At 46.4% G+C, this 21,999-nt stretch overlaps 1 protein-coding gene and 2 non-coding genes across 5 annotated transcripts in view; all 3 read right to left on the bottom strand.

Annotated features, from left to right (window-relative positions):
- UBAP2 (ubiquitin associated protein 2) overlaps positions 1-21,999 on the bottom strand; it is a 154,600-nt gene that overhangs the window by 41,172 nt on the left and 91,429 nt on the right. For all 3 annotated transcript variants that reach the window (XM_032779853.2, XM_075066824.1, XM_075066823.1), the window contains 6 exons: positions 9,065-9,132; positions 7,845-8,034; positions 6,811-7,033; positions 5,124-5,398; positions 4,395-4,567; positions 2,620-2,830 (listed from right to left, as the gene is read on the bottom strand). In XM_032779853.2, the coding sequence (XP_032635744.1) occupies positions 2,620-2,830; positions 4,395-4,567; positions 5,124-5,398; positions 6,811-7,033; positions 7,845-8,034; positions 9,065-9,132 (1,140 nt within the window). The remainder of the gene's footprint in view (positions 1-2,619; positions 2,831-4,394; positions 4,568-5,123; positions 5,399-6,810; positions 7,034-7,844; positions 8,035-9,064; positions 9,133-21,999) is intronic.
- On the bottom strand, positions 4,903-4,988 carry LOC116824517 (small nucleolar RNA SNORD121A). Its single transcript, XR_004373642.1, has one exon. It is a non-coding gene; the product is annotated as a small nucleolar RNA SNORD121A (small nucleolar RNA).
- Positions 7,441-7,524, bottom strand: LOC116824516 (small nucleolar RNA SNORD121A). Its single transcript, XR_004373641.1, has one exon. It is a non-coding gene; the product is annotated as a small nucleolar RNA SNORD121A (small nucleolar RNA).

Genomic DNA, 21,999 nt, shown 5'->3' with positions numbered 1-21,999 from the left:
TACTGGCACGTGAAACCTTAAATTAGAGTGAATGAATGAATGACTCGGCACACCACTTCTGAAAGGTTGCCAACCCCTGGGCTAAATTTTATAGTAGGAAAGTGTTTGAGAGAGACATGCCAGGGACACAGGTATAAAAATGAAACAAGAAGGTTGTATGAATGAGTGATGGTAAAGTCAGGGATACCTGAGAAACTGTTGTCTCCCTGATCTAACAGAACACACAATTGCATCTAGACAAATTACAGAGAGAGGCTGAACTTTCCATTGGGAGATAAAGTCTGAGAGGAAACAATTGCTTCTTGGATCATTCTGGTCCACAAAAGTGGATGCTCTAGATTTATAATCCTGAGCACCATCACATAGGACTTGGTTCAGAAGGTAAATGTGATTGAGCCATTAAATTACAGAGACCAGAACGTAATTCTGTTTGAAATTGCTGCAAGGAGCTCATATGGAGAAATACAAAGAAGATGTTATTGTCATTTAGATTCACAGATCTGCAGATTCCAAGGCCAGAAGAGACCATCACGATTATCTAATCTGACCTCCTGTATAACACACGCCAGAGAACTGCCCCCAAAATAATCCCTAGAGCAGATCTTTTAGAAAAACATCAAACTTGATTTAAAAATTGCTGGTGACAGAGAATACATGGCAAACCTTGGTAAGTGTTTCAAACGGTTATGACCCTCACTTAAAAATTTATGCCTTATTTCCAGTCTGAAGTTGTCTAGCCTTGACTTTCAGCCACTGGATCCTGTTATACATTTCTCTGCTAGCTTGAAAAGTCCTTTATCAAATGTGTAATTCCCATTTAGGTACTTATAAGACCATGATCATGTCATCCCTTAACTTTCTCTTTGTTAAGCTAAATCGACTAAGCTCCTTGAGTATATCACTATAGGGCTTCTTTTCTAATCCTTAAATCATTCTTGCAGCACTTCTCCAAACCCTCTCCAAATTATCAATACCCTTCTTGAATTGTGGACACGAGACGTGGACACCGTATTTTAACAGCAGTCACATCAGCGCCAAAAACAGAGGTAAAATAACTTAGCTACTTCTGCATGAGATTCCCCTTTTTATGCATCCAAGGATCGCATTAGCTCTTTTGGCCACAATGTCACACTGGGAGCTCACGTTCACCTGATTAGACAACATGACCCCCAGATTTTTTGCAGAATCATTGCTTCCCAAGACACAGTTCTCCATACTGTAAGTATGGTCTACGTTCTTTTTTCCTAGATATTGATATTTAGCTGCATTAAAATACACATTGTTTGCTTTCATATAGTTTATCAAATGATCCAGATTACTCTGAATTGGTGACCTGTCTGTTATTTACCACCTCCCCCAATTTGTGCGTCATCTGCAAACTTTGTCAGTGATTATTTTATGTTTTCCTCTAGGTAATTAATAAAAATACTCAATAGTGTATAACCAAGAACAGATCTCTGCAGGATCTCACTAGAAATATACCTACTCGATGATGATTCCTTGTTTACAATTACAATTTAAGACTTATCAATCAGCCAACTTTTAATCCATTTAATGTATGCCTTGTTAATATATCATTGTAGATTTTTAATCAAAATGTCAGCCAGCGCCAAGTCAAACGCCTCACAGAAGTCTACGTATATTGCATCAAACACTTATCTTTATCAACCAAATGCATAATCTCATCACAAAAGGATACCAAGTTAGTTTGGCAGGATCTATTTTTTATAAACCTGTGTTGACTGGCATTAACCCTCCTATAATTCTTTATTAGTTGAGCCCTGTATCAGCTACTCCATTATCTTGCTCAGGATCAATGTCAGACTGACAGGCTTATAATTACTCAAGTCATCCTATCTACCCTTTTTAAATAATGGCACAACATTAGCTTTCTTCATCTTCTGGAACTTTCTCAGCGTCTTCCCCAAGACTTACTGAAACTCATAACTAACAGCCCAGTGAATTCTTCAGCCATCTCTTTTTAAATTCTTGGATGCACGTTATGTGGACCTGCTGACCTTGTGATCTTTAAAATGTAACGAGCATGTTCTCTTTGGTCTTGTATTTTTTTTTTATTATTTAACATTTATAATGTGGTTGTGCCTGAAGGCCCTAACCAGGTCAGGTCCCACTGTGTTATATGCTGTACAAATATAATAAACAGACTCTGCACCGAAGTTATGCTGGCAAGATATCATGGTAGCCATGTAATATCGATTTGTTTTTTTAAAAACAAGATGCTAAGCTTCAGGAAGCAGGAGTCAGTCAAAATGAGAATGTTAGCTAGAAACAGACTGAAGAGCAAATCAAGAAGAAATATCCATAGAATCCATAGAAACATCACAAAAATCTGCATACCGGAGGACCAAAGGGCCAGAAAAGCAACAGCAAAGAACAACAGAGTTTGGGAGGGAGGGGGTCAAAAGAGAATCTTTTAACTAGTCCAAGAGACGTTAACAGACAAAAATATCATCTCTGTGTTAGCCACTGAAGTCTCAGAGTACAACCACTATTGCTGAGCTCAACAAAACAGTTGAGCTATAGCCATAGTATGTCACGAACACCCAAATAACCTAATTAATTTATTTTCATTATCAAAGGTTTCTGAAATCTACTTACCGTGACTGCAACAGGGATTGAATCCGATGGAGCCATGGAGCTTTGGTATGCTATCCTGCTATGCACAGAAGTCTGGTCATAGGAGGAAGAAGTTGTTACGGGGCTAGTGCTCTGGGATGAGCAGGTCAGACTGGAAGAAGTGATGGCAGAAGTTGTGTAGGTGGACTCCTGTACTGTATTGGATATTGGCAAAGAGGTATTCAAAGGATCACTGAAAAAAGTAAAAGTTATTTATCATCTTGTTAAATGTCATTTCAGATACCTTCATGACATTACCAGTTTCTGCACAGCAATCTGGAACTGGATACCCATTTGCTCAGCTAGAAGTTGCTCATGTTCCAGTCTCCTAGCATAACACAACTGAATGTGAGCCTAGGCAAAGTTACAGGGGGCCCTCTGTTCAGAGCCAGCATTTTCGCTCCGCAACAGGTGGCATTTCCTCTTCCTAGGGCAACTGTATTTTTCTCATCCCATGTTCCACTCTTCCTCCTCTCAAAGAGGTTAGCTATGATAATTGTTTTCCTGCTTTTTCCTGGCTAGAATTAATGTTATACTTCACAAGTGATTTCTTATGCTTTTAGATTGTTAAGGTTTAGAAGGCAGACACCACCTCTTACCATGTGTTTGTACCAGAGCCCAGCATAATGGTGTCTGATCAGACTGAGGCCTTTAGTCAATATTCTAATACTTCAAATCTACTGACAAAAGGCACTAAATAAGAGGTATTATTATTACACAACACTGCTGTAAATATACATGACAGTTTACATACACTGCTCTCGATCTTTCTAAACTCTTTACATTTGTTGCCTTTCCAGTATTGCTTGAGTTAACATCAGTCTTGTAGGACTTTACAGGTTAAAAAGCACTTTTTAAAACCTAAATTTTCTTGCCTGTGATATGAACATTACTTTAAGACAGTTAACACAACAAGTTGTATTTTTCAGATCTTGGATACAGAAACTGGGTATCCCTCCATTTCTGTTTATATGGTCTCTTTCAGGCTGCCATACATCAGCACAATGCTGCAATGTTTGCTCTGCCAAAACTGGAAGGGGTGTTTCCCCCTCCCTTCCTTTTTTTTTTTTTAAGGTTTGTATTGCATTTTTTAAAACATTTACAAAAGTTAAGATGAATAGAGGAATTTATTTTTGCAAATCCTCCATAAAATTTTTAAGGAAGATTTTACACAAACAAAACTCTGAAAGAACATTTGAAAAGTAAGCATGTATTTGGCTGCTATGTTTGCATTTCCCTTGTTTTTACTGAAGATATTAGCATTTTAATAAGGGCTTTCTGCCCACTTCAGAGCCTGGCTGCCTTTAGGCTGAGCTTACAGTGAAGTCAGACCTCAATCTATGGTGTTGGTCTGCTGACATAGATTGACGTTGTTATGCATTTATCTCTGCTGGGTCAATTATAAGAGAGATGGGATGGGAGGGAGCCAAACCCTCACTTAAATAGCTTTGGGAATCAGTATAATTAAAAATGATGAAGTAACAATGTGAAGGGTAGCTCATGAAAAGGGCATTTAAATTCAATTCATTCCCCGTTCCATGCCAACCCATTTTTCAGAATGTTTCTCTAGTCATCAGAAAAGGGATCATCCTCCTTTTAAGGGTGCCATCCTCAGAAAATAAAGACTGAGGCTCACAAGCAATTATCTTTTGCTTTTGAGACAGCTACACCAAACAGCCCCTGGGCACAAGAGACCTTGATCTTCACATGCCACTTTTTTTGGTACCAGAGAACACAGGAATGGAACTCTTACGTACTTTACAGGTTTCGAGTACAAGCTGTTGCTGGGCACCTGGCTAATATTCTCATTGCTTGGGGCCGACCCAAACTCTGGGAGAGAAGGCTCTGACCCAAACTCCAGAGCTCCAAACTGAACATTTAACCCCGTCACATCGGCCGATCCAGGCATTTCCACTGCAGAGGCAGGAATCTGAAAGTAAAAACAAAATCCTGTATCTACATAGTTTATATGAAAGAAATCATTCATGAACCACTTTGGACTCTAGGGAACTACGAACACACAGAACACCGAGTATGTAACTTGGTTACAATCTCATAGCCTTGGCTTCTAACCTGAATTTGTTGGTCACTACAGCTGCTTCTCAGATGGAGCTGCATAATTTTACCTAACTAGAATCCCTCCAGCTTAAAATTTAATTTGTCAGTCCCACATACTTTTTGGGGCCTAAGAAATTAAGTTACACTGTCCTCTGTGCCTATTAAAGAGTATTTTGTTTTAAGCATTCACCTCCCAGTCACTAGTTAGTCCAAAAACACTCAGAAATGGTTGAATTTCCACACAAAGCAATCAGATATGTGCTTGGAAAATACCACATCACTGTCTTCTGGACTATAAAGCCACCCATCTTAAAATTCCCTGTGTTAAACCCAAAAGTGCATCAAGACTGCCCTATGAAGTTTCCCCATGCCCTCATGTATCTTAAAGCCTATATTTGCAATATATTTGCCCCTGCTGTGTTACCCACCTTAGAAGCTGGGGGTATCCTCCGTTTCGGTGGTTTGATCTGTTTCTGCTGTGTTTGATGGGCAGACACTGCCTGGTTATCCATAGACATGCTGGGGAGCTGCAGCATTTTGCTTGCAGCCATAGAACTGTCTACTGGTGATGGCTCTCCGAGTTTTACTTGGGAGGAGGAGGACTCCAATCCAGGAGGAGGAACAGGGACTGCCTGTGTCTGCTGTTGCTGTCGTTGGGTCAGCTGGCTGAGAACTGGGGATGGTTCAGGCTGGGATTTAAAGTCTAGCCAGCATTTGGGAAAAGAAAATCATAATTGATGCATTAAACTCTGCTCCCAGGACTTCTATGTTCCATCTCTGTAGCTGAAGAATCAGTGCTTTTATTCACCCCTCTCAGAGCTATTGCTGCAGACTGCGTGCAGACTGTCAGCTGTCAACGCATTATTTTACATGATCAGATTTTGAAGATTATTTTTGCAACCACAGAGCTGGCAACTTAATTTTCTCTTTTCAAATGAAAACGGAGATTCTGAAATAGGACTAAATGGCAATTTTTTTAAAATAGGGAATTAGGCAGCTGTTCATATGGCCACACAACTGCATTATACTCAAGTCCCTAGCAGAAATGCTATGTATTATTTTAGTCAGACCTTGCACCGCTCCACAGTGTGAAGACCTGTCTGAAAGTGGGACTCCGTTAAATGCAGGAAGTGCAATTCACAATAAAAGCTAAAACTCATGACTTTTGGAGGACAGGCTTATAAGCAATTATTCAAAACTATGGTTCACAAACACAAGAGGTCCACAGAACATTGCAGGTTACATGTTGCCAGCTTCTTATTTTCAGCTGCTAAACTGCATTAAAATGCAGCTGAAAACAAATATTTTCTTATTACATTATGTGAACAATTGTGGTTGCTACCACAATGGCTGCTTCTATACTGGCAAAACCAGGACCTGTAATTCTCCACAGTAGGAGCATCACTGGAAGCAACAGTGTAGAGATTGCTCAAGCAATTTTTAATCACTGCCTTGTCTAACCCTCCTCAGAGAAGGGTCTACGTAATTGTGAATGGGAGGTACGGTGATCTACTCCATCGTGGACAGAAAGGGAAGTATGCAGGATGCAGGTGGTCCCAGGATTAAGACGTGATCCACACTATTAAAGAGCCAGAGAACGCATTATAAGGTGGTATTAACTTAGTCTAGCATTGAAACTTTATACTTTGTCACTAGTAGAAGTACAGTCAAGGTAAAATAAAAAGGTCTTTCCCCAGGATTCCTAGAGACATTTACAGTCATACTTTATATGAAGGTTCCATTTACAAACAGTTTATAAAAGGTTGGTAATAGATTTTTAAATAAATGGCTAACCAATTGCCAAAGATGAGCCAAACACGCTGCTTACAACCATCTGTAACACTTTCTACTGAAGCCATCTATAAAAATATTTATGATGTCTATTATGCTTATAACATATATAACTTATTAACCTTTTATGAATGGAACTCAATATAATGTGATCAAGTTTACTAGTCTCCTTTAGGAATCTAATTTCAAAAGAGAAGCCATTTCTCAATATTTTAAAAGTCTCTTACATAACATCTGTCACTGAAGGGTCAAAGTTCCACAGTCAATGGCTTAAAAAAACCAACACAACAAAACAAAAACACATCCCAATATCTAAACACTTACCAAACTGACTGAGGACAGAGGATTGGCTAATAGAGGGTTTTAGATCCCAGGATGACGTGGTGGTGGCGGTGGTGGCAGTGGAGCTACTGCTGTTTTGCTGAGAGCTTGGAGAGGTGAACTGACCCAAACCTGGAGACTTCAACTGGTCCAAGAGCGGCGATCCAGTGGAGTTTGCTAATTTAGAGGATCCAAGTTCTCCAAACCCAGAACAGAGAACTGAAGACTAGCAAGAAAATAAGGAAAAAAAATTTTTCACTATATGTTAACATGACCAAACCTGTGAGGTCTGAGTTAATCGCTCCCATTGGCAGCAATTCAATTCATACTTCATCCCCAGATTTCTAATTAAAAGTGAAAAGTTAAAACTTCGCAAGAAAATCCAACTGAGCTCTAACAATAGGGGGCCAGATCCCCAGCTATTGTATACTGGTTTAGCTCCACAACTGTTAATGGAAGTTTGTTGATTTACCCAAGCTAAGGATCTGACCCATGTAGTTTTGTTTATATAGTGCCTTAAAAGAGTGTAAAGGTAAAGTTACTGGCAAGAGTATTCAATCTGTTTCAAAACATTTTCCTACATCTAATCTCCAACTCTATTAAAACTAACAAAGGGTAGCCAACTTTCCATTAGTCCAGAAAACTCAGTAATAGTTGATTTCCACACAGACCAGTCAGATATGTGCTTGGAAAATACCACATCACAGTCTTCTGGCCTAGAATTCAATGCTTTATAAACAAAGATTTTCATTTTAATCAATATGCAGAAAACTTATTTGCTCTTTTCTCAAGAATCAAAACAAGCAGTTCACTTAAACAGACAAGTAACAAGCCTGTGAGCACAAAAAGGTCTATCTGACACTTTTTTGGGGGTGGGAAGGACATTCTTAGTCCAGTGTCCTCTTACACACTTCAATATCACCTGCAATTTAAGTGCTGCAAAGAAAAGTTATGAAAAAACAAGAAACTAACTGAAAAAGTATAAAGAGTTTATTCCTTAAGATCCTGAGTCTTTAAAAAGCCAAGATTAATTTTACCAGACTCTGAGGAGAATAGGAGTTGACAGCACTGGAATTGCCTGGTCCTGTTGCCATCTGGGTGTTGTGTTGGGAATTCGTGAAGACTAGGGCTTGGCCAAAGCTCTGCTGTTGGGGAGACTCGAAAGAGATGCCTTCTGTTTCTTGGCTAGAGGTCACAGGTTTCTGAAGTAACGTTACTAGGTCAATGCTACAAGAAAGAGTAAGCTGTCGTCAAATACTCACAATTGGGATACTTGAGGAGTGAAAGAAGATCAAATAACTAAGATCCATACGAAAACACTATGCTAGCAACATTATTTAACCTTCCTAGGTCTCATCTCTGCAGCATACAGCACCTCTAGGAAAAGCGAGAAACCAGCTTTCTACTCAGATGGCAAGGTCCTGCCAGCTGCTCGAGCAGAGGGTTATTATCGCTGCCACATTTACTGCTTCAGAATTGAAGAAAACCTTGCATTTTGTTCTGTATTTTAGCATTTCAAAGTGAAACGCAGTGCAATTTGAATATCATAATTTCTCTTGGGTATGTCCAAAGTACTTACCACCATGGTAGCTAATCACCCATTGGCTTACCCGGTAAGCTCAGGGAGATCAACATGATTGAGCCATGGGAGGTAAGTGAAAAGAGATTTTATTTGCTTACTTGAGTGGATCCTGCCACTCAGTCAGTATGTACTTTACATGTCTGTAGCACCTGCAACCTGAGAATCAAGGTGTTTTACAAATATTACTGCATCAAGCTTGCCCCCCCTCCATGAGGTATTATTCCCGTTTTGTAGATGGGGAAACTCATGCACATAGCAGTGAAGTGACTAGCCCATTATCACACAGGAATTCTGTGGCAGAAGCAGGAACAGAGCACTAGGCATATGTCTGAATTTGCTCCACATTACACAACACTAGGATTTGGAACACACGCCTTTCATATACTTAATATGGCCTCTTGTACACTACAGTGTAGTCAGAGCCTAATATTAGATAAAAATCAGATATTAATACTAAAATAAATTCACCCCCAAAATTCTGATTAGACATGAGCTTGTCCATTCACACACATGCCATCTCCTGGGGGAAAACACAGGATTGTTTTCTTGTATTTTATCGAACTGAACTTTAAAGTGTGCCAAATGCTGAAACTTCAACAATTTTTACAGGGAGTGCATAAAAGAGTTTACGCTGTGAGAACATTCAATGGAACAAAGACGTAAATCCTCCCCTACCTTTGCCCAGGAGTGATGTGGTTCTCAGCTGGAACAGAAGATGCAGTGAAGACCTTTGTTTCAGAAAGCTGAGAAAGGGGAAGAAAAAAGGAGGGAGAAAGTGTATTTTAGTTATATGTGCATTGAAAGTTTACATGCAGCAATATTCAAAATAAATAATCCAACCCTGGTTATGTAACTTAAAGAGATCAGTAATACCAAACTATAGTAAAAAGTTGCACAGCAGATCATCTTTAAAGGACAAAGAAAACACAGCCCAATTTTAATAAGGACTTGTACACAGTTCTGCACTGATTTAAACATATTGGTGTAAGGCCTGGTCTACACACAGATTTTGTACCAATATAACTGTATTTGTTAGGGATGTGGGTTTTTTTACCCTAATAGTTATATCATTACAGACTCTAACGTGAATGCAGTTATAGTGGCATAAAGATGCCTTATACTGGCATAAATTAGTTTATTCTCATAATGGACAGGGAATAAGATATAACAGTATAACATAAGCATCTTTCTACTGGCATAACCGTGTCCACTCTAGGGGAGTTGTGCTGCTTTTACTACACTAGTATAGTTAACACAAGCCAACTTTTGTGTTTAAACAAGCCTTAAGAAACCAACTAAGTTAAACTGATGAAACCCCCTTTGGTGTGGATGCAGTTACACCGATATAAGTGATTATATTTATATAGCTGTTAAACTGATATAAGTTAAGTTCAAACAGATACAAGAGCGCTCACACACAACATTACTCTCCTTTAACTAATTCAGTATAAAATCATCTCTTCAGTTATATCGGTACAACTTTATGTGTAGACTAAGCCTAAGAACAGCTGACTTACCAAAGGAGTGAGCAAGCATTTCACTAGAGTCTGAAGGTTGGGTCCCTTCTCCTTTAAAGCCTTACACGTTCTTAACTTTATACAAAGTGAGCAGTCCCACTGAGGTCTTGGAAAGCAAGAGCCAAATTCATCTCTGCCATACTGTGTGCAGTTCCACTGACATCACTGGGAGTTACATCCCTAAATATGCTACAGTTATTAAATCAAATTGCAAGAGTGCTCATCTGATTAGGGTTCTTTTATGGAACAATGTTCATCCAAATTGAGCGTTACATGCCAAGACTGATTCTGATGTGTATTTTAAAGGTGAATGAGTCCCACCAACAAGAGGCAAAGATCTAGTTCTGTGGTGTTGGAAGAGTGGGTTGACAGCTGGATGAATGCATTTTGGATTTTATGCTGGAACACAGTTCATGCAAAGTACGGTGTGTTATGAGAAAGTGAAACTCCTAGCTCCTCCCTCATTCCCCCTGTGCTGCCTCTGCCAGTTCTTATTTTAAACTTCGTTCTTTGAGGCAGAGATTCCAATTACATCTGTTATGTAAAGCACCACATATATACAGCACTATATACGTAATGAATAAGGCTAAGATTTTGTCAAGGTTATTTTTAGTAAAAGTCACGGACAAGTCACAGGCAAGAAACAAAAATTCAATGAGCCTGTGACCTGTCCGTGACTTTTACTAAAAATAACCAGAGGCCAGGGTTAGCTAGGGAGGACAGATGAAGTCCCATTGAGGGTTGTGGGAGACCCGACAGGTCGAGCTTCCCACAATGGCAGGGGGCACAGCCCCAGCTCCAGCAGCTGCGGAGCAGGGGTGGGGGGGAAGTGCGGAGCGGGGGTGGGGGGGGAAGAACCACCACAGGGGACACAGCCTTCTCCAGAACTGGCTGTAGCTGCGGGACAGGGATGGGTGGCCCCAACTGCAGCCCCCCACCAAGCTCTGGCTACAGCTAGTAGGGGTGGTACATGGCCCTGGGAAGCAAAGGGGCATGGTCCTGCCTAGCCCAGGACACTGCAGGGCTGGAGTGCGCTGCCCCAGCTGCAGCCCCTAGCGGAAGCTCCCAGAAGCCGCGGGGCTGGCTGCACGGCCCTGGTTGCAGGGTCCTGCTTCCAGCCATCCCCAGTTGCAGGGCAGGGGCGCACAGTCCCACCCCCCACCCCCTGAAGTGTAGAAGTCACGGAAGTCCGGTAAAGTCACGGAATCTGTGACTGCCATGGCCTCCATGACTAAATCATAGCCTTAATAATGAACAATAAAGAAGGTTAAGTGTTTAATTTCAGCCCAAATAAATTCATAGTAAAGGTTCCTGCTCCATCAATAGCGCCCTTCCCCTATTATGTGTTACTGTAGCATACACTGTACTATGCTTTCTGCAGCCTTGTGAGATTCCTGCATTATTATGGCACTAAGAGGTCAGTTAAGAGCGGAGTGGTAGGCTGTGATCTGCCACCCCTTAGTTAAATATTAAATCCTCAATATAACATTAACACTTGCTCACTTTCCCATGCTCACTTAACCTGGAGTACGATCAACAGTGACTAAGAACACTGACAAACCCTGAAAGCAGGTTGGCTACAGAGCTTGATAGACTTGAGACCATTTCAAAAGCGCCTCTTGGGCATGAAAGGGGAAAAACGTTCTCTATCCAAGTATAATTGCATGCAAAACAACACCCAAGATGCAGGTTAGTAGCTCTGCTGTATTACATTTATGTTATGGACTGTGGCAAACAGTAAACAAGCAGCAGATCTGAGAGTCTGCTGGGATTATGGCATTTGTCAGAGCCCATGACATGTGCAGCAGCTGAAACGGATGCCACCAGAGTTTCTTAGAAGCAATTTTATCTGCTTCTGAGTAACTGTCTGGGATAACTAGTTGTGCTACACAATAAACACACTCTTCACTAATGTACTAGCACATTTCTAAAAATAGGTGGATGACAAACAATGATCAATTGTTTTTTAAAAGTCAACTTCACAGGGGCGCCTCCCCTTCTTACAGTGACATCCCTTCAAATACAAACATCAGCAAAGTTCCAGTTGTAAAACCTTGGCCTAGTCACCAAGTATGCAACGTTTACCAGCAGCTAACCATCTCCCACATCCAACTAATATGGCTTGGGAGCAAATACTCAAGATGTGTGTTTAAGAACTGAAGCGAAATACAAAGTAAGAGTAACAAACCACCAAAATCAGGACCCTAATGGGTATGTCTACACTGCAACTGGGAGTGTACCTCCCAGCCTGGGTAGACAACTAGTTTGGCTCGAGCTAATGCACTACAAATAGCAGTGCGGACCTTATGGCACAGGTTCGCAAGCCCACCCAACCCCCTGGGTCGGAGCTCAGGTGGCTAGCCCTAGCCTCTGCCAGTGCTGCAAGGCTATTTCTAACATGCTAAATCAGGCCAAGTTAGCATGAGTATATCTACATGGGCTGGGAGGCACCCTCCCAGCAACACTGTTACTGAGGCCAAAGAAGTTAAAACTAAATGAAGTTGATGGTTTTCATGCCATCTTAAATCCTGTTTAAGGGACACTGCCAATTTAATCACACTTCTGTCCATTTTTTTTCTAAATAGGAGATTGGTTGTAAAAACTGCCAGAAAGACTGAGAACCAACTGTAGTACCTGAAAATATATTTGCTTTTAATTTGACTTGCCTTCACATTGTATTTTGTTAAAGGGACAGTGTCATTTTCATATATTAGCCATACAAGGTAGGTGAAGTAATATCTTCATATACTGTAATTCCAAGTGTCTATTACTGTTTAAACAGAACGGAGAGTATCACTATTCTAGATTCGTAGAGTTTAAGAGCAGAAGAAACCATTAGATCATTTAGTCTGCCCTCCTGTATCTCACAGGCCATTAAATTTCACCCAATTACCCCTGTATTGAGCCCAATATCTTGCATTTGACTAAAGCACAATCTGCACTTGGCTAAAGTATATTTTTAATTTAAATTAGTCTAGGTTTGGCTTCCAGGCACTGGTTCTGGCTATGCCTTTCCCCACCAGATTAAAGAGCCTTTTTATAGGCTACACTTTTTCCATGTGAAGGAATCAATGCTTTTGTCCACTGAGAGACTGGATTCCACTAACACTAACAGTTTGTAATAAACCAGCCACTGAAGTCATTAGTTTGTTGCATGAGTGTAGTTGGCAGGCCAGAAGACAAGCTTACTTACCCTGTAACTGTTGTTCTTCGAGATGTGTTGCTCATATCCATTCCATTTAGGTGTGTGCGCGCTGCGTGCACAGCCGTCGGAGAAACTTTTTACCCTAGCAACACTCGGCGGGTCGGCTGGGCGCCCCCTGGAGTGGCGCCACCACGGCGGCCGCACGCTAAATAGCCCAGTCCGACCCGACCACCCTGTCAGTTTCTATTCGTTACCGCCCGTTGGTCAGGTCAGTTGGAACAGTGCGAGTGCCAGTTGCCTGACCTCCACTTCTATCCCTAGCTACGCATATTCGACTAGTCGCCTGTTTATGTTTATCGCTTAATCGTCTTACATAGTTATTAGTTGAGATTGAGTAAAATGTTAGTTAGTATGTTATTAGTTATTGCGGAGTCGGGGACTTTCCTTACCCACGCCAGTACCGAAGCTCAATGCCTGGCTCCGCGGGATTTATAAGCAATGTATCGCCTGTCAATCGCGCATGATGCCGACAGGGAATCCCCACGATTCCTGCCCTGACAATCCTGGGAGAGTCGCACTTAAATGTCTAAGTGCCCCATCTGTAAGGCTTCAGCGGCTACCCAAAGAGAGGGAACTTAGATCCAGACAGTCCTCATGAGAGGCGGCTGTCTGACCGGCACCAGAGTAGAGCTAGCAAGCGGAATGAGACCACTCCCCCGGCGTCACGTCCCGTCGGTACCGGTTAAGCTCTCGGCACGCAGCACGCGACGCCGAAGGCAACTCTGCAGCCGCTCCCTTCTCTCGGAGGTCGAGAGTCGGCCAAGCCTCGGTACGGACCCTTCTGCAGCGCCCCGAAGCGTTAAGATGGCGCCTGAGGAGACCCGCCCGCACCGACCCCATGTTGCGGCAGCCACTAGATCGGCCCCGGACTCAGCCCCGCGCGACTGCCGGTCGAGCTCCGGCGCCAAACAGCAGCTCCCGGCACCAGGCCTGGCGGTCGAGCTGGCGTTGCCTTCCACACCGGAGACATTTCAGAGGCACGAGACTGATTGCCAGATCACGCCAGGATGCATCGGCCAACCCATCCACGTACCTCGCCAGTTATGCACAGCCCGTGTACCTGTTCATTTGATGCCCTCCTCCCAAGGGCAAAACCGCCATTGTTCTACGGGCCGCCCTCACTCCACTGCTCCGGTCAATCCTCACTCAGATTACTTCGGTCTCCTCGCCGCACTCTTCTTCATGGCACCGTTCCCCCAATGCGGCACCATTTCACACGCCGGCACCACTCTGAGTTCGTGCACCGCTCCAATCGCGGGCACCCGGGCTCCGCATCGCGGGGCACCGTTTCTTCCTCGCACCGCTCCCGCTCCCTTTCCGGCGGCAGTCTACACCCGCTCCCGTCGCTATTCGCGGCCAACCGGTCGAGCTTCCAGCACCGCCGCAGGCACGATTCCCCGGAGCAGACTCTTCGCCGCTCGAGGCTTCGAGGCCCGGACACCTCCGGCACCAAGCGGGGGAGGTCCACGTGTCCGGCTCCCAGGTTCCGCCCAGGTTCCCCGCTCTGGTCGGCCAGAGTCCATCTGGCATCGTGCCCACCTTCGCGGCCCCTCCGATGGCCGTCCGGTAAGAGTCTTGCCTTCTTCCAGGGGCAGGTAGCGCTATTGTCGGGACCGAGACGGCTGACTATTCCCTGGGGACTCTTCACGGCAGTCGCTCCCACGAATCCCGCCAGCAGCAATGGGCCATGTGGACACCCTGGCTTCCATCAGGACCCAGGGTGCTACCTGGCTTCCGGCCCTGCACGCTGCTCCACAACGTCGTGGACACAGAGCCGCTACATATCCCGTCCTCTCCGGAAGACGGGGACCCATACACATCATCCTCTGCACACTCCCCGGAGTCCTTTACTGCAGGACCCACAGGGGCGAGCCCTAGCGAAGACCCTTTGTTACGGGCGTATCCTCTCCTCTTCACCGATTGAGGGCCATGGCGGGGCTCTCTTCTTCAGGCGCCCCGCCGATCGACTTGCGAGCCCACCAGGAGTCTTTCGACCGGGTGGCCCTTAACTAAGCCTCCCGGTGGGGAATCGGCGAGAGTTGAGACCTCGGTTGTCCTATTCTGGCTGCCGATGCCCGCGGGTGCATAGTCTCCCATCTCATAACAAAACATATACAAGCACTACCGATCCTTGATGGCGTGCCAGCATCATCCGACCGACAGCAAAGGTGTGGAGCGAGGATTTATGGTGCACCTCAAGGGTTATGCAAACCTATTATGTCTACCACCCCCCTCCTCCAGTTAAGTTGTCCAATCAGTTACGAGGGGAGCGCCCCATCTTGGGGGGGGGGGGCGGGGGTGGGTGGGGGGGGGGGGGGGGGGTGGGGGGGCCGCAGGCGCCGCACAAATCAAGAGGCTACGGGCATGGACCTTCAGGCAGTAGGTCCTATTCCAGCGGGCATTACAGTCGAGTTGCCATCAGGAGGCCCTCTTAAGGCCGAATCAGCACGAGCATTTACACCTGGTCCGGAGGTAGCCCGCATTTCAGCGTTGTGCCCCGGATCTGCCAGGAGTTCGGCGCCTTTGTAGAGGAGGGCAAGAAAGATCGAACAGGACCTCACTCCAAAGCTGCGCTGGACCGGCGAATTGGTGCTAAGGACCTGTAGGCCTCCGGATACGCTTGGGGATTCCCTGGTCAGTCCTTCCCGGTTACTGGGCCAGTGCGGCAGACCAACCGCACCTAACCATAACTGACAACCCAATACTCACCACATCCCAGAACACCGCAACCAAAAACCAACGAAGAACCGCTACAGTCATAATTCCTCGCATTCAGCCATGTAGGAGCCACGCCGTGTGGAGGCATCGCCAGATCCGGAATGACGAAGTCTCCGTGTGTCCTGTTGTGACGGAGGCTCCGGACACTGGGGAGGGGAATTGGCAGCGGTGCACTGACAGGTCAGGAGGCGGGGTGTACCAGAGCTTGCACTGAGGCCACGCCTGGCGCTATAAGATAGCTCCCTTGTCTCTGTGAAACCTTTTGAAGCAAAGACCCTGATGTACCAGGAGGATAAGGGCGGGGAGGCAATAAAGTAGGCGGTTGGCTCAAGGCACGGAGAAAGGACCGTACCGTTTATCACACCGGGCGGAGAGGCCCTGGAAATGAACAGAACTCCTCGACACTTCAACTGTTCGAGCGGGGCAGCAATTATAGGTCTACTAGGGAAAGGACCCCACATCTGGAAAATGGAGTAAAATGACGGTCGATCTGATCGGCCACTCGTGGCAGAGGAACAGGACGCTGCTCAGACGTGTTCTCTGTATGGTTGCTGCGCCATTTTCCGGGATGAAGGAGCTACTCGTTGAGTGCTCGGAGGGCTAGTGTCAAAGCCATAGTCTGAATGGACTTCATTGACACAGGGGTAGTTCAATCTAGTCCCCTGCTGCCGTGATGTATGATGGCCGTTTAAGTAAAGACCGACCCACACAACGGCCCGAGTATGCTGCTGAACAGAGGGAACGGTCCCGTAGCCTCCCGGTATGTTGAGTATGAAGGTGCATCTCGTTCGGCCAGACCAACCGCCCCTGGCGCTCCAGTAAAGCGACCTAAGGTGTGCCTCCCATCTGATCGACGCATTGTCGTTTAAATCGGCTTGCTTGGATTAGGCATCCTGCCAAACTGAACGGCACCCTCGTAGTCAGAGGAGAGCGGAGAGGACCGGGTAGGAGCATCATTGAACAAGCACCGTCCATGTGTGGGTTGGTCGGACCGGAAGACCAAGTGAACAGCCACGTTCTGAACAGGCGTCGCATGCGCAGCCTGGCTATTGGTCGACATGGGCAATGCGGCATTATGCCTTCCAGCAGGGCGAGGCAGTGCGGAGCTGAGGTCAGTCCTGTGCTTGTGCGTATAGAGCTGGACGCGGTGAAGTCGAGCGATAGGTATTGCAGCGCTTGAGACAAGTGGACTCTGGCAACGGGGAGGAGTCCAGTTGTCGCTCCTAATTGAAGTACCAGTCTCTGCGATTCGGAATTGACGAGTGGAGTGTTACGGCATGTTGAGGAGGAATCCCCAGCGGGACAAAGAGTCCTTTTTGTACCGGACGACGGACTTGGTGCAGTGCGATGGTGCCTTGAAGCCATTGGCTGGCTTGGGAAGACTGTATCTGCTGTTGTGCGCAGTGCAGCAGCCGTCGACGCATAGCATTATCGTGAATACTGCTTCTGTCTCTCATGACAGGCCACAAGGGAGGACAGTCTCAAACTTGAACGGTGGTTGCGTCTGACGTGACCGAAGGTATTCTCCTGTGTTGGCGGGAGTGGCTATGGACAGTTACGCGTCTTATATCGTTTGTACCAGCTCTTATGGCAAGGAACGGAGATACACATGGTCTCCAGGACGTCCGTAATGTTCGTAGCCACTGTTGGTCACCCGCAGATCTAGAAATTGGTGGATTGTATATGTTGTTTTGTGTGATGAGAAAAATAGCGGGAGTCTTTATTCTATCTCCTACTTCCTAATAACTCCTTTCTCCCTCTCATACACACTTCCTCTTACACGGCTCTCAGCGAGGAGAGATTGTACTCTCCAGTAGCCAAACGAGATCCCCAATTCGCTCAAGGCGGAAGGGTTCCCTGAGAAGAGAATCGGGCATCAAGCGGACTGGCGGTAGCAAACCGCAGGCACGGAAGGATGACAAAGCCTAAAATGCTCGAGAGCTGGTTCTCACATACATACCGATCAGCATCCAACTAGATGCGCATCCTCTCTATATCTATGGGAAGTATCTTGCGACCTACGCAGCCGCGAATCTTATAATGCCATACTGGATTAAAAGGCGGTCTAGTGAGATCCTCAAAGAGTGGAAACAGAGCGATCCTGAAAGAGAGCTCTGAGCTCAAGCCACCGGGACCACCAGTCTGTACCATATAACCAACAAGCCTGCCTTTTGGCCACATGAACTTGGCAGCTCTTAGACCGAGGACCTTCTGAGACATTGAAGCCGCCTGAGCGATCACCAGCACTTGGCGTATTATATCCGCGGCCGTCTCCGCTCTCTCTCAATATTAAAGTAGACACCCACTCAATCAACTCTATCTGTAATAATAATGATGTTATAGTGATAAGAAATGTTCGTTGCACCTTTTAAGCCAAAATATGTTGGAATGTTGCAAATCATGGTGTCCAGGAACACAAGACATTAGCATAGACAATTTGTCGACCGTTTTAGGGGCAATTGGGAATTATGGGTTTAGCCTTTAGATCGATAAGTCAATCAGTAAGGACGCTGGACTATGTGTCATCTGGGTGTCCACAGGTTGTTCGCTGTCTGTTGGTTTTTCTTTGTCCCCTTTGTCTTAAACTCCTGCCCTACTTTTCCTGTAAATAAGATGTCTTGTGTCTTATCGTATTGGGGCTCACATTATCTGGCGTGTCTTAGCAGAGCGCTGTGCTCTAATAAATAACCAGAGTCGGTCGAACAACACTGTGAGTCCTGACGTCTAACAATTTTGACACCGACCTCGGCCTCCCTGGTGAGTCCTGCCATTGTTTCGATGGCCGACGGAAGTAGGCGCGGTGGGGTTATGGAGGCCTTTAAGGGTTCTCCGTTCGAGCACGGGTGTGCATCCCGAGCGAACCTTTTAAGGTGACCTTGCCGTCTTTTTCAGGCTCTTGCAAGTGAGGGCTCTCGTTCATTTATCGCGAAAAACAAACCCCGGCCCTCACAAGGGTTAAGTACACTCAATGTTTGTCTGCAAGTATGGGCCCCGGCGGTAAGGTGAGGCCCTGAGACCAGGAAATTCCGTCTTCAGGTAATTTCCGGAGGCTTTACCAGTCCTTAGCAGGCCAAGTCCGGACCGCGTCCAGCGCAGCTGGAGGAGGTACAGTAACAACAGCAATCACAAAAACAGCCCTATGTGCATCTTCCTTGCCCTCGCTCTACAAAGGCTGCGAACTCCTTGGCATTTGGTCCAGCGGGCGCAAACTCTGTTTTAAAGCGGCTAACTGCCGACAGGTAACCGTATCGGCAAAGCCGCATCAACTCACTAATCGCGAGCAACACCCGCCACGAAAAACAAAACCACCACCAAACCACAAACAAGAAATACAACAACAAACAGCACCAGTGGCCCGCGCTGGACGCCGGCCGACTTGGTGCTAGGACTGTGCCCGGAATTACGCTGAGCAGGTGTTCCCGCTGGCTCAGGCATCCACCTTACCCCCAGTACTGCAGCCACATTGCAGGAATTAACCTTGAGGGCCGGGTGTTCCTGATAGAAGACCCTCACCTTCAAAGCTGAACGGCAAGGTCCCTTAAAGTCGCCCGGGTGCCACCCCCGTGGCCTAACGGAGACTTTAGGCCCCAACCCCACGCCCTCTCCCGCCTCCGCACAGGCAGGATTCACCAGGTGCAAGAACGGTCGGGTGTCAAGTAGATAGATCAAGTTATCGTCAGACACTCTTGTTTTTTTATGCACCAGCGCTCCTGCTAATCACCCCAGATAATAGTCAGCCCCACTACAAGGGACCAAACCACTATCCACTTATTATATACAGATAAAGGCAGCGGATAACATGGACAAGAACTTATATGACATACTCCCGGGCGCATTCCTACTACTGCTTCTGCTTGAAACTACCCCGATTGGTTCAGCTCCCACCTGAAAAGACCGTACTCACCACCAGACCTGCTCTGAGCTGTTCTTATGTCACGTCTGTGTTCCTGCACCTCGGCTTGCAACTTCAACAATTTGCTTAAAGTTGCAGCAACTTTTCTTTATACTTTTCTTATTTTGTACAAGTATGAGATTCATATTACTTTTCCCCTTACGGGAAGGGCGAAACTGCCACGGTTCATGGCCCGTCAGGTGCCCGAGTGCTACAAGGACCCCTCTAAGCAATAATCAGGGGCCAAAAGCGCTTTTGAAGTGTAGCCCTGCGGAAATGATAGGGACGCTGCGTATCTAGCTGCATCGTCTTCTAGTGCATCCGTTGAGTCACTGCTTTGTCTCAAACAGCCTTTCCTACTTTCCTTTCCGGGGCAGTTACGACAGGTCGCTATTACCTCTTCTTGAACCGCATCTTGAGGTGACCTGCGCACCAGTACAGCTACGGAATACCACTCCAGCTTTGCTTCTACTTCGCATTCATTCCGCCATCCCATTACCCCGGCGAGGATTCTACGTCTGATCAGGGACCTCTCAGAGCAATAATCCGTTTGACTTGGCACGAGCGGATACAAGTGGTCTCCTGCCAGCTTTCCAGGATTCGGTAGAGGAAAGTTTCCGCTGCCGCAAGGGGGGAGGTGTTCAATTCTTCCGCGTATCTTCGTACCCCAATACCACCAGCGGACGGGTCTGCCGACCAAATTCCTAGCATTGCGGGACTCAACAAGTCGCCTACGCAATTGAGCGTTCCGCCCATGGTTCTCCACTGGGGGAACCGATTATCGTCCCTTGGGTTCCTTGGGGACTTGGTTACGCCGCCCTTGATATGAAGGACGAACTGTACTTTCCCACTAGCATTTATTTCCCGCACACAGGAAGTCTCCGGTTCACCGGTCAGACTGCACCACTTTCAGTTTAGCTGTCTCCATTTGGCTTGGTGTGCTGACCCGAGGGCTTTTTCACGAAGGCATTGGCCCGTGTTTCTCGAGCTGGCGCAACTCCTCGCCGCAACAGCACGCCGTAATGTTTCCTTACTGGTATCGCACTGCGACTCAATCAATGGTGCGCTCGCCTCTGCCCAGTCGTCTACGTCTCCAGAGTGGTCAACAAGGTACGCTCTTTTCTGTCCGCTTCGGGTCATTACCTCAATGCGCGAGAGTTCCTCTCTCTAAGTCGACGCGAGACTTGGATTCATATAGGAGCGCCTGGATCTCCTGCCAGAGCCCTAATTGTCTCAGCGCTTGGCCTTAGCGCTCTACTTCACTCGTCCAGTCTTTGCAAGCAGCTGTTGACTCAGCTCGCAAGCTGCTCGACGCTGTGTTGGCGTATGGCGCATGACCATGTCAAATATGCCAGGTGCGCATGCGGACCTTTCGACGTGGCTCTCACTTGGTCTTCGTCGACCAGGGACTCTGTGGCCCTCCCCGCCCGCTCCTTGGGGGTGGCTGTGAGTTCTCAGGTTGTGCAGGTGCCTTTCTCCAGCACCTATCTCTACCCTAACGAAGTGGTATCCTCGGCTTGGGGAGGCTGTAGTCGCTCAACAGGACCCAGGGCGTTGAGTCTCTCTGCCGACTAGCTACTTCTATAATAGGGAGCTACGGGCCGGTCGCGTCTCGCTGTCGACGGTAGTCGAGTGTCACTCTTCTGATTGTGTGTTCGGTTTTGAAAAGGATGTATGGGCAGGGGGACATCACCGCTCTGTGGGTTCCTTCCTCGCTGTTCAAGAGGATTCATCTATGGACTTCTGTATTACCTCGGTGGATCTAGTGCTCTTTCCTGCGTCGGAACCCTGGGGATGTCTGAGCAGGTCTCCTCTGACGTTGGCTGATCGCATCGGAGTCATTGTACTCCATTTTTCCGAGGTGAGGCTTTCCTCGTAGACCTCTTGAGATCCCGCTTCGAACAGGAGATGCAGGAGTTTTGTTCATTCGGGCTTCTCGACCCGAAGAGATTGTAGTAACGGACGCTTTTCACTGCATATGTGATCACGTCACTGTATGCTTTCCCTGGTTACATAGGGGTCTTGCTCAAGGTCCGGACAAGGCGTCAGTATTATTGCGCTCGGCGTGCCAGGCGCCTGGTACCACTCCTTGTGACCTGTCGAGTAGCGCTACCGCGTCCGCGCTTTCGTATCCCCGGGAGATCTCGTCTCCATCTGCTAGCCCTCTCACACTGCTGGCTCTACTGGCTGATAGTGAGATTCGCTGTCCAGTGTGTCAAACCGAAACGCCGAAGTTGTTGCCAGTGGAGCGCTTCATGCGACTGTACTATCTCTCTTT

Source organism: Chelonoidis abingdonii, chromosome 6 (genome assembly GCF_003597395.2).
Source record: "Chelonoidis abingdonii isolate Lonesome George chromosome 6, CheloAbing_2.0, whole genome shotgun sequence".
NCBI classification, from domain to species: Eukaryota; Metazoa; Chordata; order Testudines; family Testudinidae; genus Chelonoidis; species Chelonoidis abingdonii.
This window is presented reverse-complemented; position numbering and strand designations above follow the sequence as displayed.